The 18,596-nt window shown below is 40.3% G+C and overlaps 1 protein-coding gene across 1 annotated transcript in view; it reads left to right on the top strand.

Annotated features, from left to right (window-relative positions):
- Window positions 1-18,596, top strand: part of NYAP2 (neuronal tyrosine-phosphorylated phosphoinositide-3-kinase adaptor 2) — a 154,059-nt gene that overhangs the window by 124,981 nt on the left and 10,482 nt on the right. The window contains 5 exon segments of the mRNA XM_088841221.1: window positions 2,067-2,317; window positions 2,320-2,396; window positions 5,301-5,376; window positions 13,183-13,311; window positions 18,056-18,230. Coding sequence (XP_088697347.1) covers window positions 2,067-2,317; window positions 2,320-2,396; window positions 5,301-5,376; window positions 13,183-13,311; window positions 18,056-18,230 — 708 coding nt within the window.

Raw genomic sequence — 18,596 nt, 5'->3', positions numbered from 1 at the left:
ACATTATTCTGAATGTAGCAAACTGGTATCGCTCCTAAACCATATTTATTTACTACATGTGCTCTTTTAAAAATTAGGAAGTGGTTATATTTTTAAAAAATTTCCCATAGGCTATTTTTTTAAAAAATTGAAGAGTAGTTTATTTACAATGTTGTGTTAGTTTTATATGTGTATAAAGTCATTCAGTTTTATATGTGTCTATACATTCTATACATAGAAATTTATATATGTATATGTAATTTATATACATATATACATTTATATGTGTCTATACATTTCTATATATAGAAATACATATGTATAGAAATGTAAACATATATCCATAGAAATATATATGTATAGAAAAGTTTATATACATTTCTATGTATAGAAATGTGTATATATATATATATATATGTATTTCTATATTTGTTGTTTAGTCGCTAAGTCATGTCTGACTCTTTTGCGACCCCATGGTGGACTGTAGCTGACCAAGCTCCTCTGCTCATGGGGTTTCCCAGGCAAGAATATTGGAGTGAGTTTCCATGTCCTTCTCCATGGGAATCTTCCCAAACCAGAGATCAAACCCACGTCTCCTGAATTGGCAGGGTTTTTACCAGTGGACCATCAGGGAAGCCATACATATAAAATATCTATCTATCTGTCTATATATTAATATATATATTCTTTTCAGATTCTCTTCCTTTATAGATTATTACAAAATATTGATATAACCCCCTGTGCTATCTGGTACATCCTTGTTGGTATCTATTTTATGTATAATGTATATAATATTATAGTACTCTATAGTGTCTATCTGTTAATTCCAAACTCTGTGTGCTTTTAAATACTAATGTCTATGGCTTACAGAATGGCTATCACATCTAGGCCCTGAAAAACACTTGATCAAATTTGCATTTTAGACAGATCACTTTGGCAGTATATGGAGCTTATTTTTTGGGAAGTCAAAGACAGAGTCAAGGAGGTAAGTTTGGTGATGATTAGAGCTTGAACCCGAATAGCTGAGATAGACATGATAGAAAAAGCAACAGAAGGTAAAGCAAGATATTCACAAATAACATCTGTAGAACTTGCAGACTGATGGAGAGTAGCAGTTAAAAAGGAGATAGATAAGTCTCTAACTTGGATGGTTGGCAGAACAGAAGGAATCATTAGTTTAGTTAGAAATGGTGTCAGCACAGTATGTGAAATGTTAAATTTGTTTTGTCTAAGGGACATCCAGATGGAGTCATCAGTAGACAGTAGGAAGAATAAGTCTACAGATCAGCAGAATGATCCAACCTTCCCATAAACTATTTAGAAACCACCAGCCGTCAGACAATTGCTAATAGAATCCTGGAGGATGAAATCATAGAAATAATATATTCTTTCAGGTTGTGACTGTATTTTTTAGTCAACACAACCCAAATGGAAGGGACACTTGGAGGAAGAGAAGGTGTGAACGACACAGAAAAGGTGTTAGACAACACACCGCAGAAATATGGTCATCAGTGACACCAAGAGAATTGAAAATATCAATAAGAGAGTAATACACAGATTAATCTGATTACTCTCTTACTGAAATGATGTAAAGAGAGTGGCTTAACAATGTCTTCTAAATTTGCCAACTAGAAGGCACTGGGTGATTTTAGCAAAAGCACTTTGGAGTAGAGTGGCTGGGCTAAATTTATGTCCCAGAGGGGTAGCAGAATGAACGGAAAATGAGAACGTAAAGAGAAGGAGTGTAAAAGAGCTTTTTATGAAATTTCCTTGAAGATTTGCACCAGGGAGAAGTTATTGAAGAATACTCAAGGTTCATTGAGGTTCTCCATTCCAAAGGTATAACTGTTTCTCATTGATGTTAACCTGCAAAGCTCGGAAAAATGGGCCCGGGTGATGTGTCCCTGATTTATTTAAATGTTATCATCTCCAACGCACCTAAGTTTCCAAAAATACATGAAAATATTTTATAAAATATTAAATATTTTCTAGAAATTAGAAAAACATTAAATATTCTTTAATTTTTAAAGGAATCTGGAGAGGATGTGACTTTTATTTAAGAGAATATAATTCTGGTTAATACACAGAATCCACAGAGGAGCTGAAGGTTCGGAGCCACAGCACGGAGCCAATACCAAAGTTGGACAGCAAAGAGAGAGGCCATCATGGGGCATCGTCCTCCAGAGAGCCTATCAAAGCTCAGGAATGGGATGGGACCCCTGGACCACCTGTGGTCACCAGCAGACTGGGAAGATGCTCCGTGAGCCCCACATTACTAGCAGGAAACCACAGCTCAGGTAAGAAAGAGAGTAATCCCCCGAATGGTAAGTCCTCATGGCTCTAGAAACTATTTTTATGCAATTATCCCTTAGAAGACCATAACCGCAGGTATCTCTGTCTCTACTCATAGAGACAGGGTAAGTAGCCCTTCGCCCAAAAGGAGGGAACAGTATGTGGTACACTCCAGGGAACATTCTTCACGTGGATGATGGAGAAGTGAATGGTGCTTTTCAGAGCTGTACAATGCAGCAAACCTGACAATTCCAACCGTCTGTATCAAATTTCTTAAAAAAACAAAACAAAAAACCCCTAGGGGCTCATCTAAAGCACTTTTCATTTCATAAAGTTGAAGTAATTTAGAGTTTATGCCACCTTTGCTTCAAAAAAGATTTTAGACTACTGGGAAAAATGAATAGGAAATAACATGGAGAATAAAAATGTAGCAAAGATGATTGGAAGGCAGTAGAGAGAGTAAATATTATAAGGCATCTGATGTCATAAGATGAAGACAGTAACTGGTCATTGAGCAAGGTTCTATGTTTCCATATAAGGTGAAAGAGTTACAATATTATAATGTAATACATCTGAAAGTCACAAGTTGAAATTAAAATCTGAAATGCAATTTTGAAATGTTAATTGTTATTGTTTAGTCACTAAGTCCTATCTGACTCTCTGCAACCTTGTGGATTGCAGCAATATTAATAGATAAATATTATTAAAAACATTTTTAAAAATACGGAATATATGTGCTTTGAATTGATTGATTGACATGGTGGATTCACAGAGAACTGTCAACTGAAATAAACAGCAATCAGGCAGACGCCTGTAGTTTTCAGGTTTCTATTCTTTAAGAGTGTTAGGACTCTGAAAGAAAAGACCAATCCTTTAATGTTCTTTCAACTCTGATAGTCATCTTGGAAAGCAATTAGCATGAATTTAGCCTGGGGTCACGCACAAGTTAAAATTGGAACAGGATGAATGATATATGTATTGGGAAAAGGATGCTTCCAGAACATTAGCCAGGCGAGGCAGAAGAATAGCTTCCTCAGACTTAAATGTAACTAAAAGCTTTGGTGATATTGCCATATCACATATCATATGGGTCATCAACTTAATAGCATGAGTTCAAATTTCAGAGAAGGGGCATGTGAATTTAGTAGAAATCTAAAAATAGATTTTTGATCATAAAATATAAATGTCTATAGGTATATGAGAAGATATCTATTCATTTTGTCATGAAGAAGAAAAACATAGGAAACAAATGGAATTTTGTAGGATAAAAACCACTCCCCAAAAAGGTTGACATCACTATTCTGTTGGGATTTGTGATTCATTTTAGTTTATTTATTAGTGTATTATTAAGGTATATTTTTGGTTACTTTGTTATTAGTATATTATTAGTTGTATTGTTTTTAGCTATTTGGTTATTAATATATTAGTATCAGTAATTTTTTTAATTATTAGTATATTTTTAGTGAAGAAGTTTGTGCCACCATCCAAAAAAACAAAACAAAACATGTATAGTATTTGGTCCTGTTGTGACCACAGATATTTTATAAAATCCAGAAGCATTAGCTGAATGTTTATTATGTAACAGCCAGTCTGAGGATCTGTGAGTACAGTGATGAGTAAGACATCTTCATACTTGGGGCCTCAAAGGCAAATGCAGGACAGAGAGTGGATCATTGCAATAGAATGTATTGTATGCAAATAATATGCAAACCTAGTAGGGAGAAATAAGTTAATTTTTCTTGGGAGGGTATGATTTCAGGGAAGACAATGAGAGGCTTTTGGTGTATAGATGAAATCATCATTGCTTATAGAGGTAACACTTTGAGCTAGAGCTTGAACTGTCAAAAACCTGCTCACCAGGAGGACACAGAAGAAATGTCTGCCTTCTAAATGAAAATCTGAAATACTGTAGGATGGAATCTAGCATGTTTGCTGTGACGATTTACAGTAGGTTTACTGAAGAAACCGCAAAGTAGGTTGGGACCAGAATGCAAGAATCGTGAAGGGCCTTGTGCTTTAAGCAGAAATTCTTTCAGTCACAGAGAACCAATTAACAGTGGCTAAAGTAACCCTGGGCTTCCCTGGTGGCTCAGAAGTTAAAGCGTCTGCCTCCAATGAGGGAGACCCGGGTTCGATCCCTGGGTCGGGAAGATCCCCTGGAGAAGGAAATGGTAACCCACTCCAGTATTCTTACCTGGAGAATCCCATGGACGGAGAAGCCTGGTAGGCTACAGTCCACGGAGTCGCAAAGAGACAGACACGACTGAGCAACGGGACGAAACGGAAGGTAACCCTGGCTTCTGTTAAGACCTCGTAGCCCTGGAGCAGGAGGTAGGCGGTTTCAGGATTCTTATAACTGTTTAGTGATATCACCGAGGGCCCAGAAACTTTCTGTCCTATAACTCTTCTCTTTTGCTACCCTGGATGGTAGCTTTGTGATCACAAGCTGAGGAGATGGTTCTGAGTATCATGTTCCGGCAGACTCTCTTTTTGATCTACTTGGGCAAATCTGGGAAGCATCCTCTAGATCAATCACTGAGTGAAGAGGAGGGGACTTCCACGAGCTTATAGAGGGTCTTTCTTTCCCTTACACAAAGAGACCTCTGCTTTATACCTGAAGATGAAATCAACAGTCTATTTGCAGGGAGTGTAGCATAAGCAATGGACAGTTATCTGTCCCATTGTGGTTAGGTTTGGCACATTATGTGGTGGACTTTTGTAGTCATTTGTATATTCTTAAGATATATAAAATATAAATTTACTTTTTATCATGAAAAGCCCAATGATAACGCCAAGGCTTCAGGCACTGGTGACTGGGAGGCCCATTTATTCAGACAGAGATAGCATTGTTACTGAGTCCAAGGTTGTACTACTCACTGCATGACAGGTCAGTAAATTGAGAGATGAGTTGTTGGGGCAAGGAATAGTGACTTTACTTGTAAAATCATCAGACTCAGAAGATGGTGGACTAGTGTCCCAAAGAACCATCTTTCCCAAGTTAGAATTCTGGCTTTTTTTATTCTGAAAAGGGAGGGAGTGTGGCTGGTTGCTGCCAGCTTCCTGGTGCCAGAATCCTTTGTACTTGCAGCTGTCCAGATAGGTCTGGTAATGTGTTCCTACAAACCTCCAATAAGACAAGTGTTATTTTGTGTTCTATAACTTTTTACCTTTGTAGGAATGGGAAGCTGTTATCAGATACTTGAAAATGTCCTATCTTGTATATATATTTCAGGCTATAGGCAAACTTGGCTTCCCGGGTGGCACTAATGGTAAAGAACCTGCCTGCCAAAGCAAGAGATATAAGAGACCTGGGTTTGGTCCCTGGATCAGGAAGATCTCCTGGAGAAGGGAATGGCAACGCACTCCAGTATTCTTGCCTGGAGAATTCCATGGACAGAGGAACCTGGGGGCTACAATCCATAGAGTCACAAAGAGTCGGACATGACTGAAGTGACTTAGCACCGAGTATGTTCGCCTCATGGGCAAAATTAGTTTACAAAAGGTGCAGAGTTAGCGTGACTGAGCACAGATGGCAGAACAGAGCACAGAGCTAAAGGAGTAGATCCAGTGCATCAGGCTTGCTCTTCTCTGTTACACGAGATGTGGAGCAAGGTTAAGGCGGGAAAGCCAGTATTTACATTCTGATGATGTTAATTTGGAAATGCTCTGGGTCGTCTAACTGAGAAGTTAGCATACAGCTGGAATTGTACGTCTAGAGCTAAAGAGATTTAGTGATGTTAGAGAATGAGACTAGGGCTTTTTGACATGGCTGGTTCTGTAAAACTGGATGATTCTAATCTAGGAGGGAAGGAAACTGAGATGAGCAGGAGACTGAAACTGTACCCTGGGGAGTCCAAACCTTTCTCAGTGTGGGCAGAGAAGGAAGAACCTGTGACACAAATGGAAACAAAACCATTAAATAATACACAAATGAAGTTTTACTGAACAAAGCATGTTGCATAAAAATGGGTCAACTGTAATATGTCTTTGACACTCTGACATAATTCTTCTACGAGATTCAGAGTGTACACTGAATTTATAACGTGCTTTCACTTTCTTCAACTGAAAACTCCTGAAGCATCTCTTTCAGTTGATGGCACCTAAAAATCTCCTCTTCTAGGTCCTTAAGCTCTGTTTGTAGAGTGATAAATTGACTACTGACCAGAAGAAAAAGCACAAATAGCTTTCGTTTTGCACACTCTCCATCTTTGATTATGGAGGAAGTAAATAAGGTGGAAGAAAAGATTTTTGTTACAATTTTGATAAAGACATTTTTGTATCCCTTTTACAAGAAATGTGGAAATGCAGGGGCAAATATAGAGTTACATATATGGTCGGTGTCCATGCCAATTAAGACTTCTTCAGTGATAGTGAAACATATTAGCATGATATAATGCTTGAAAGAACATTACAAGTATTGAACTTTTAGAAGTTCATGCCTCCCAAATACTGGGTTAGCCCAAAAGTTCATTTGGGTTGACTGATGCTAAAGCTGAAACTCCAATACTTTGGCCACCTCGTGTGACGAATTGACTCACTGGAAAAGACTGATGCTGGGAAGGATTGAGGGCGGGAGGAGAAGAGGACGACAGAGGATGAGATGGCTGGATGGCATCACCAACTCGATGGACATGAGTTTGAGTGAACTCCAGGAGTTGGTGATGGACAGGGAGGCCTGGCATGCTGTGATTCGTGGGGTCGCAAAGAGTCGGACATGACTGAGCGACTGAACTGAACTGAACTGAAGCTATTACAGAACAAACATTTTGGCCAACCCCGTAGATCATTGAAACCCTATCTGTCAGCCTACTCGTATTCTAATTTTGAGAGGAAAAGTGAAAGTTGCTTAGTCATGTCCGACTCTTTGTGACCCCATAGACTATACAGTCCATGGAATTCTCCAGGCCAGAATACTAAGGAGAATAGGAAAATATTTTTTATGTTGGTAGTTCTAATTTTTCTAAAAAGAAAGGACCTAAAATGTGCCAATTCTATATTAGAAAAGGGTATAGTTCCACTAGCAAGGAGAGGTTTACTATTTGAATTATTAAGTTCACTCACCTTTGGGGTTTTAAACAAATGGGACACTCCTTAAAGAATCACCTCCATCAGTGAGATGGCCTTCGTCCAGACTAGGTAAATAGGTATGTGAATAGAGCATGTTGGACTTTCTATTTTGGAACAGAGGAGAGTGAGTCAGTATTTACGCTTTATCCCTCTTCTCCTCACACTTCCTCTTCATTATTGTATCCTTGACACGGGGCCCTGGATGAGGAATATTCCTGCACTACACTAGAACTCTAAGTGATCACCCTCCTCCCTAAACAAGGAATTACACAACTCCACACCTGACACTCAAAAGGAGTGAAAATTCCACCAGTTCCAACTTTAAATCCCCCCTCTCTGTGTCAGTCAACTTTCTGCCTCTGGTTCTTTCTCTCTTTCTCTCACTGACACACACACATAGATACACACAGACACACACACACACACACATGCACACAAAGACACACACTGCTACCAGTCACAGACTATTTGCTTTAACAAAAGTAGTTTAGCCACTTGAAATGGTTGTTCTTAACAGCTCTTCTGAGGAATAATGGAACTGCTGAAGTAAAGCAGATGAGTGTGTCAGGAGATCTTGGTTCTAATTATTGGCGCCACTCTTTGCTGTGGCACTTTTCTCAAGTCACTGTTGTTTAGTAAATCAGAAATTCCCCAGAGGGGAGAGTCTTGATGGTAGTGGAGAACTGGGACCCCAATGCTCATGAAAACAATGAGAAAAAGTAGAAATTATGCCAGTATATATTGTATTGACAGCAATTTAGATTTCAAAAACTAAATCAATCAACAAATAGTTTCTAAGCTTGTATCCATCTCTGTTATGTTTTCTGGGGGACAAACACATACACACATTATAGGATATATAAAACATAAACATGGTCTCTGCCACTCTGAAACATTACTATGCTTCTTTTTGACACAATACTACTGAACGTAAATTAATTAGATTATAATTGAATGTATTATTTTTCTTATTATCTCTACTTTAAAAATGATTCAGAGAACAAAAAATGAGGGCAAGCTAGAAAAAGGATGGAGGGATTAATAGGAGACATTGAGTCTTTAAACAGGATTGTATCAGGTCTTTTGAAAAAATCACTTATTATTAATTGAGTAGAAATCTAGAATGAGGACTTTCTACATGGGATGAAGAAGATAAGTAGCACATCAGACTTCCCTGTCCATCACCATCTCTCAGAGTTTGCTCAGACTCATATCTGTTGAGTCGGTGATGCCATCCAACCATCTCGTCCTCTGTTGTCCCCTTCTCCTCTTGCCTTCAATCTTTCCCAGCATCAGGATCTCTTCCAATGAGTCTGCTCTTCTCATTAGGTGGCCAATGAATTGGAATTTCAGCTTCAGCATCAGTCCTTCCAATGAATATTCAGGGTTGATCTCCTTATAGTCCAAGGGACTCTCAAGAGTCTTCTCCAGCATCACAATTCAAAAGCATCAATTATTTGGCCCTCAGTCTTCTTTATGGTCCAACTCTCACATGCGTATGTTACTAATGGAAAAACTATAGCTTTGATTATATGGACCTTTGTCGGCAAAGTGATGTCTCGGCCTTTTTAATACGCTGTCTGGGTTTGTCATAGCTTCCCTTCCAAGGATCAAGTGTCCTTTTCTACTCTACTTCATATTCTAATCATGTCTTTGAAGACTGAAAAGACCACAAAAATGTGAGTGTTCTAGCCAAAGGCCTGAGAGTATATAGGATATCTGGGAAGAAGATTTGGCAGAATGGGAACCATTTAATATAAGCAACTGAAAACTAGGATTCAAGAAAGGGAACTATATACAATTGAAGCCAAGAGTATAGTCTTTGAAAATTGATGATTAGTTGATTTATAAGAAAGATGCTTTCCTCTTGAAGTTCTGAAACATACTTTATTTGATAACCTGGGATAACTGGTAACTTTGCTGATAAACCTCCAGGTAACCATAACTGAAAAATATTTCTATCCAGAAAGTCTCATGTACACAAGTTCAGAGAATGAAAAACATGTGAGAAGCATGCACTGGGCTGCAGGACTGAGGATAGTGGAATAGTATTTATGACAATAATTCCTGGCAAACCATAATAAATCAATGTGGTCTTCCCTCTTTGTTTATATAAACCATGCTTTACAGTGGTGTTAATAAATTAATATTTTGGTGTTAATAACTTATAATACTGCTATGCCCAGTTTATAGAAAAGATAAAGGGAATCTCACCATGTAGGTTGTTATGAGGATTAAACTCAGAAATGTATAAGAAGGTCTGGTACAAATCTGACTTGTAATAGCTAGGAGACCACGGTTTATTCTGTTCCCATTCAGTTTTATTAGAAAGATCTCCAATTCTTTTTTTCTAGGACAAAACCTGAGTATTTCCTTTGGAAAGCTCAACTAATTTCAAATATAAGGTTATCTTGAGTCACACAGAATATAATTGGCTATAGGACTCACCGGAAAAGACTCTGATGCTGGGAAAGGTTGGGGGAGGGAGGAGAAGGGGACGACAGAGAATAAGATGGCTGGATGGCATCACCGACTCTATGGACATGAGTTTGAATGAACTCCGGGAGTTGGTGATGGACAGGGAGGCCTGGCGTGCTGTGATTCATGGGGTCTCAGAGAGTTGGACACGACTGAGCGGCTGAACTGAACTGAACTGAACTGAGGACCACTACTATAGGAACACTACCGCAACAGCTTTCATTTATTTGTGCATTTCTGACAAAGCCTGTAAGTCAATCTAAAGGCCATTTTTGGAATCTCTTGAGTCTGCATTTATGAAATTTGGATAAAGTATCATGTACAGGCTTTAAAATTTGCTTGCTGTATTATACACAGTTATCAAAAAGTCATCTTAAACTCTCATAGTGTTTATTTTCTGCTTTCTAGCAATGAATGAAATTTAAATACACAGATTAGCAAGGACATGGGAATCACAAGAAAACACTGATATACACAAAGGTACACATTTCTTTAATAAATACTCAACTTGACATTCATTCATCTATTAATTCAGTCATTCATTCCCTTTGTGTATATTTAACAAACATTTATTTAGCATCACTCTGTGATATTCAGGGACTAGGTGCTGGGGTGCAGGGTAAGTGGGGTAGACCTGATCTCCCCCGTCCAGAGCTCATATTCTAACAGGAAAGATGGAGCGTAAAGTTTAACAGATTTTTATAAATGATACGAGGGGGAAATTCTGGTCACAGTTCAGTTCAGTTCAGGCACTCAGTGGTGTCCGACTCTGTGACTCCATAGACTGCAGCATGCCTGGCTTCCCTGTCCATCATCAACTACTGGAGCTTGCTCAAACTCATGTCCATTGAGTCGGTGATGTCATCCAATCATCTCATCCTCTGTCGTCCCCTTTTCCTCCTGCCTTCAATCTTTTCTAGCATCAGGGTCTTTTCTAGGGTCTTTTCTGAGCACAGTCATATGATTTTATTCACCTAAAAAGGAATGTAATTCAGACAGGCTTCCTTGAGAAAGTGATATTAAGTTTGGTACTAGCATGATGAGTAAGAACTAGGCACATAAGAGGGGATAAAGTGCTCTGTGCAACTCACTCACTGATGGGTGGATGAAAAAGATTTATTGTTAGAAGCTGATTAGTAGTAAGCTGTTTAATATGGCTGTGTAATTCCCAAACTTTATACTCTTCTCCATATTTTCTTATGACTTGACGCCTTATAGTTGCAATAATGGTCCTAATCGTTCCCATCTGCCTGAATGCACACTCTTCGCAATGTGCTTTAATAACTCCTTATCAAATAGTAAGGTCTATTTCTTACCCCTTAAATCTGGGTTATCGTTGTTTCTTGTATTGACCAATAGGATGAGATGGAGGTGACTTTGTGTCAGTCATGAGCCTCAGCTTCAAGAGGCCATGAATGCTTCCAATCCTACCTCCACCATGAAAACAAACCTGAACTGGCCCACTGTGAAATGGGATACATATGGAAGAAAACCAAGAGTCTTCAGCCTTCAGCCAGCCAACTCCCAGGCATGTGAGAAAGCAGAGCATGAAACAGCAGAAATGCTTCCCTGACCCAGAGCTGACCGTGGATGCATGAGTGAGCCCAGTCCAGACCACCCAACTGATCCATAGACTCAAGAACAAAACTCAGTGAGTGTCATTTTAAGTCACTGGGTTCGGGTGCGGTCTGAAATCCCGAACTGACTGTAGCTGACAGTCTGTTTCAGTTTTGCTGATTTTCCATCACATGTAAATATTAAATTACTATTATTTGATTGCAGTATGCTTCTTGAAAACCCAAAAGTCACAGAAAAAAGTGAAAACCCACCCACCTTTTGCTTTACCATTCCACTTGTCAAAGCATAATTTTTTGATAATTATATTTATTTATTTTTAATTGTTTGATGATTGCTTTACAGTATTGGTTTGATTTCTGTTATGCATCAACATTGAATTAGCCATAGGTATATCTATATCCCTTACTTCTTGAATTTCTCTCCCACCTGCAACCTTTTCCCATCCCTCTAGGTTGTCACAGAGCCCAAGTTTGAGTTCCCTGAGTCATACACCAGATTCCCATTGGCTATCTATTTTACATATGGTAGCGCATATGCTTACATGCTACTTTCTCCATTCATCTCACCCTCTCCTTGCTGTCTCTAGCCCTTTCAAAGCATGATTTTTAACTGTCAAGGTTGCATCACTGTTTGGGGCCTGTATATAGATAGAAACTGTCATTTCTATTATTTTCATTGTTATTATGCAACAGGAACCACAAACCAGTCGGGTAGCATTCAGGTCTCATGGTGATTCGGGCTTCACTGTAGGATATTGACTAACTTCCTGCTTGGCTCTGCATGGGCCGCAGGCAGCTGTAGGCTTCAGCGTCTATGACCCTCAAGGCTGCCATTCTGTACTGTCAGCTCAGGCAGCAGAGCTCAATTCCCCACATCTGCTCTCCTTTCCAGTTCTAATTGGATGCTGGGTTATTTCCTCTGGGAACACTGGCCAAATCCGGTTGCTAGGTTCTGCTGGCTAATTTCACACTCCAGAGTTTAATGCTCCCTTTCTGAATTCTAGTAGTAAACACATAACAGAATTCTCACGTGGAGAGTCTTTGGAGAGTATAAGTCATATTCCCAGTTGTCCCACTTTCACTTCTCTGTAGAAACCTGTGACTTCTGGTTGCTAGAATTTGTGTTCACCAGAGAAATGGTTTTATTTGTCTTTCTCTTGATACTGGTGATACAGCTTTGAGAAACAACCAGGACAGGAGAAGTTGGTCTTAACCATTGTAAACAGCCCAAATGTGTCTTTGTGGGGTTCGAATGTGCAGCGGGCTAATTACAAAATGATAGAAGGTGATTGCACTCACATTCCAAGGCCAAAAGCTAAACCACAGAAGCAGAATTTGCAAAGGAGGTGATGGAAGTGAGTGTCCTTAACTGAACTCCTTTCTGTAGCCTAGGAAAAGGGCTAGAGGCTGGGAGGCTAGAAACCAGCTGTTAGAGAGTTTGAGATAGAGTGTGTGTTTGTGTGTGTGTGTGTGTGAGAGAGAGGGGCAGAGGCAGAGACATAGAGGGAGGGACAGAGAGATGAATCTCCATTCCTCATAGAGAAGGGAAGAGAAAAGTGTCTCCTCCAGTGAAAAACCAAGTGATAGAGACTTTCACGGGACCACCTGGAAATTTTGTTATTTTTTTTCCAGTCATTGAAGGGACGCCGTTAAGGAAAAAAAAAAAAAAAAGTACAAGAGGTTAGCTGAATAACCTGTGACCACAGAGCAGACAGCTGCCTGGCAAGTAACTCTCCAGCCACTGATGATGGGTTAAAGATGTGTATAAAGTGTGTTTTCTATGGACCAGATCAAGCCATGGAGAGAAGCCCATAGAGGTCGTTTAGCTCATGTGACTAGCCAGAGTGGCAAGGATTCTGCAGGACATGGCTCAAGGCCCATCCAACAGGATGCCCACTGGGCAAACAGGAGATCTCAGGTGAGAGATGGCCAGCCATATGGGCCTTTCTCCACCACAGTATGAGGCACACCAGCTCGTGCTAGCACCAGGCAAGAAGGCTTTTCTTATCCCTTCACCTCCCCTCTTTCCTCCTACCTCAACCATTGTGAAGACAGACATAGTGATGATCAAGTCGGGGGCACTAGGGTTAGACCCTTATCATTCAAAATGACAGTGTGTGCCGGGAGCTGACCAGAAAGGACCAGGAGAGAAGCGTCTCCTTGAAGCAAAGTTCAAAATTGTAATCAATGTAGGGAACTAGGCATTTAAATAAATATTCCAATGAGACTTTGTGACTTGAAGAAACCAAAGGATTTTAAGGTTCTTTATGTTCAAGTTAACAGCTGAATGAACAAGTTCAAAAAAGAAAAACAGAATCAGATGTAATTACAAAATTTTCTCTAAGATTATTGCTGATTACATTTATCCCAAGTTATGAAATTTCAGTTTATCACCTTTGTTGACTATCTGTGACCCATTTAAAACAATGGTTTTCTCTGGGCTCAGACAGAAAGAATCTGCCTGTAATGAAGGAGACATGGGTTTAATCCCTGGGTCAGAAAGATACCCTGGAGTAGGAAATGGCAACCCACTCCAGTATTCTTGCTGGAGAATTCCATGGACAGAGGAGCCTGACAGGCGATAGTCCATGGGGTCACAAGGAGTCAGACACAGTTCAGTTCAGTTCATTTCAGTCGCTCAGTTGTGTCTGACTCTTTGCGACCCCATGAACCGCAGCACACCAGGCGTCCCTTGCCATCACCAACTCCCGGAGTCTACCCAAACCCATATACATCAATTCGGTGATGCCATCCAACCATCTCATCCTCTGTTGTCCCCTTCTCCTCCTGCCCTCAATCTTTCCCAGCATCGTGGTCTTATCCAATGAGTCAGCTCTTCACATTAGGTGGTCAAAGTATTAGAGTTTCAGCTTCAATACTGGTCCTTTCAATCAGCACTCAGGACTGATCTCCTTTAGGATGGACTGGTTGGAATTCCTTGCAGTTCAAGGGACTTTCAAGAGTCTTCTCCAACACCACAGTTCAAAAGCATCAACCCTTCAGCACTCAGCATTCTTTAGAGTCCAGCTCTCACATCCATACATGACTACTGGAAAAACCATAGCCTTGACTAGATGGACCTTTGTTGATAAAGTAATGTCACTGCTTTTTAATATGCTGTCTAGGTTGGTCATAACTTTCCTTCCAAGGAGTAAGCGTCTTTTAATTTCATGGCTGCAATCACCAACTGCAGCAATCTTGGAGTTCATAAAAATAAAGTCTGACACTGTTTCCCCATCTATTTGCCATGAAGTGATGGGACCAGATGCCATGATCTTTGTTTTCTGAATGTTGAGCTTTAAGCCAACTTTTTCACTCTCCTCTTTCACTTTCATCAAGAGGCTCTTTAGTTCTTCCTCACTTTCTGCCATAAGGGTGGTATCATCTGCATATCTGAGGTTATTGATATTTTTCCTGGCAATCTTGATTCCAGCTTGTGCTTCCTCCAGCCCAGCGTTTCTCATGATATACTCTGCATATAGGTTAAATGAGCAGGGTGACAATATAGAGCCTTGACGTACTCCTTTTCCTATTTGGAGCCAGTCTGTTGTTCCATGTCCAGTTCTAACTGTTGCTTCCTGACCTGCATACAGGTTTCTCAAGAGGCAGGTCAGGTGGTCTGGTATTCCCATCTCTCAGAATTTTCCACAGTTTATTGTAATCCACACAACTGAAGGCTTTGGCATAGTCAATAAAGCATAAATAGATGTTTTTCTGGAACTCTCTTGCTTTTTCCATGATCCAGCAGATGTTGGCAATTTGATCTCTTGTTCCTCTGCCTTTTCTAAAACCAGCTTGAACATCTGGAAGTTCACAGTTCACATATGGCTGAAGCCTGGCTTGGAGAATTTTACGCATGACTTTACTAGCGTGTGAGATGAGTGCAATTGTGCGGTAGTTTGAGCATTCTTCGGCATTGCCTTTCTTTGGGATTGGAATGAAAACTGACCTTTTCCAGTCCTGTGGCCACTGCTGAGTTTTCCAAATTTGCTGGTATATTGAGTGCAGCACTTTCACAACATCATCTTTTGGGATTTGAAATAGCTCAACTGGAATTGCATCACCTCCACTAGCTTTGTTCATAGTGAATCTTCCTAAGGCCCACTTGACTTCACGTTCCGGTATGTCTGGCTCTAGGTGAGTGATCACATCATCGTGATTATCTGTGTTGTGAAGATCTTTTTTGTACAGTTCTTCTGTGTATTCTTGCCACCTCTTCTTAATATCTTCTGCTTCTGTTAGGTCCCTACCATTTCTGTCCTTTATTGAGCCCATCTTTGCATGAAATGTTCCCTTGGTATTTCTAATTTTCTTGAAGAGATCTCTAGTCTTTCCCATTCTATTGTTTTCCTCTATTTCTTTGCATTGATTGCAACTGAATGATTAACACACATTTAAAATAGTGTTTTTATTTACATACCATGTGTTAACTTTTAAAATAAGTGCTATTTCATTTGATCTTCACAAAAACCCATACATCTGCAGATTAGTGTTATGATCCAAGTTTATTAGGTGACCAAACTGCAGCTCAAGAGAAATCAATTAAACAGCCCAGACCCATCAGTAAGTAGTAGGTTCAAATCAAGAATGGGATTTCAAGTTTCTGAATCATTGACAGCTCCCTTCCCATGACTGAATTAGGTTGTTTCCCCACTTCCACCTCCATGTTCGTGAATCATTTATTTATCTATGCATTCATTTATTCTCCTATTTTTCGGGTGTAAAGTTCCCAGGCACTGAGCATGAGCCAGTGAGGGAGACCACTATTAATCACAAAAGTTAAAAGTGTAATTACAATCTGTGACCAAAGTCACCACGGAAAATGACACCACACTCCCTCTGAAGTCGTAGGGCCTTCTGATCCCTTGGGAGCTGAGATCTCGCATGATTTAGGAGAAAAACTAATCCAGGGAGAGGTCCCAGGAGGTGTAACAACTCTGGAACTTGGGAGCATGTGTGAGAGAGTGGGCAAGGGCGGCTGCCTGCCGGTGTGAGGCTGAGATGGCCACGTCAGTGATTTTGCTGCTGCTACTGCTAAGTCGCTTAAGTCGTGTCCGACTCTGTGCAACCCTGTAAACCACAGCCCACCAGGCTCCTCCATCCCTGGGATTCTCCAGGCAAGAACACTGGAGTGGGTTGCATTTCCATCTTCAATGCATGAAAGTGAAAAGTGAAAGTCAAGTCGTTCAGACGTGTCCAACTCTTCCTGACCCCATGGACTGCAGCCCACCTGGCTCCTCCGCCCACGGGATTTTCCAGGCAAGAGCACTGGAGTGGGGTGCCATCGCCTTCTCTGTTGCCAGTGATTCTAGTCTTACCTCAAAGTGCCAGGAAGCCGTTTATGGATTTTAAACTCCTGGGATTATAAACTCAGGGATCAGGTTTACAGTCAGCTAATGTATTTTCATCCTAAACCAAAGGGAACCGAATTATGAAGATAAACACGCTGCCCCAAATAACCTGTCTTATCAATTCAAAGAAGTGTTTTCTCTTCTCTCTAGCCCGTGAAATTTCCCTGTTCTTCTGACGGAGTCAGAGTTGTTCATAACTGTTTGTTTTGCTATATCTAAACATTAACTCTCAAGCACCTGAGCAACTGTGTCATGTGCATTTTTTTTTGCTAATATAATAGCAACATGATCTGTCTTTGTCTTTCTTTGGTTCAGCCATTTACTCATCCATCACGCTTGTGAGAATACCTGTTTTTGAACAGCACCCTTATAGGTGGTGACAAGTGACCTCTGCCTTCAAGGAGTCTATGCTAGTCTATGATGGTGCTTGAGTTTTTACGAGAGGGCATCACTGTCCCAGATTTAGAAAGAAAGGACCCTGCACTTTGTTTTTCAGTGGTTTGTAAGGATTTCCCTAAAGTACTTACATTCTTTTTCTCATTTTTTTTTCCTAGCAAGATGACTTGTTAAAGCTATGGGAACAGTTCTGGAGTCAAGCAATTTGATGATTTTAATTGGTGTATGTGTGTATGTCTATCTATAGTTACTTATAGATTTTAAACTTGAGTTTTATGTGGTCTGATTTGCAGTCATCTAGCTAGTGACTATATCGGAGAAGGCAATGGCAAGCCACTCCAGTACTCTTGCCTAGAAAATCCCATGGATGGAGGAGCCTGGTAGGCTGCAGTCCGTGGGGTCGCTAAGGGTCGGACACGACTGAGCAACTTCACTTTCACACATTGGAGAAGAAAATGGCAACCCACTCCAGTGTTCTTGCCTGGAGAATCCCAGGGACGGGGGACCCTGGTGGGCTTCCGTCTATGGGGTCACACAGAGTTGGACATGACTGAAGTGACGCAGCAGCAGCAGCTTATTATCATATTCTGTACATAACCATGTGACTACACACATATACACACACATAAAGTTCCCTTAAACCTGATTTCTAATAAACGCCATGCATAGACCATGACATTGCATACCATGCAGATACCCTAGGAGCTCCTGGAAAAAATCCAATTTGATAGTAGTTCACTTTTATTAGAGAAATTCAGAATTTCTACCTACTCTCTGTTTGATTCTCTTGGGGAAAAAAGTCATTTATCAGGCATAATTCAGAGAATGCAGAAGGTACCTTCACCTTACTCTCCTCTCAGCAGGATAACCCTGTTTGAGCATCATGATGACACTAAGCTTGAGTTCTGACTGCAGCGCCAGCTCCTCGGGTCTTTCACTGCAGGAAACCTGCCCCACCCTGTGCCCCCTTGGGGAGAAGTGGCTCTGACATCTCTCCTGGTTGACAGTTGGCTTTCTTTGGAAAAGCGCTGTGGGTACAGCACACCACCAGTTTGCACAAAGCATGTTCTTTCTGCATCTGTGAAAAGCCGTAAGAGACATGATAGAAAAGAAGGTTCTGTCTGACTTATGCTGGGAGTGTACAGAAACTAGTTCTGGGAGCTTGTAAGCATGCCAGAATACATATCAAACTGCATTTGCACTGCCATCTCCTGTCCAAGACAGGCATTGCAGTTTCCCCATCATGAGTTTTTTCTCAAGTTAAATTCAGCTATAATCTGGCCAATACAGGGTTTTTTTTTTTTTGCCTATTTCATTAGAATCTCGGGAAAGATGAAGCAATGGAAGAACATGTTTTCTCAGAACTTGGAGAAATACACAAAGAAGTTATCTTTTACACTGGCTTCATTCTTTAAAATATGGTTTAATGATTCATTTAATAAATACTGCATGAGTC

Source organism: Moschus berezovskii, chromosome 2 (genome assembly GCF_049115385.1).
Source record: "Moschus berezovskii isolate FMDL1 chromosome 2, NW_MosBer_1.0, whole genome shotgun sequence".
In the NCBI taxonomy this organism is placed as follows: Eukaryota; Metazoa; Chordata; class Mammalia; order Artiodactyla; family Moschidae; genus Moschus; species Moschus berezovskii.
This window is presented reverse-complemented; position numbering and strand designations above follow the sequence as displayed.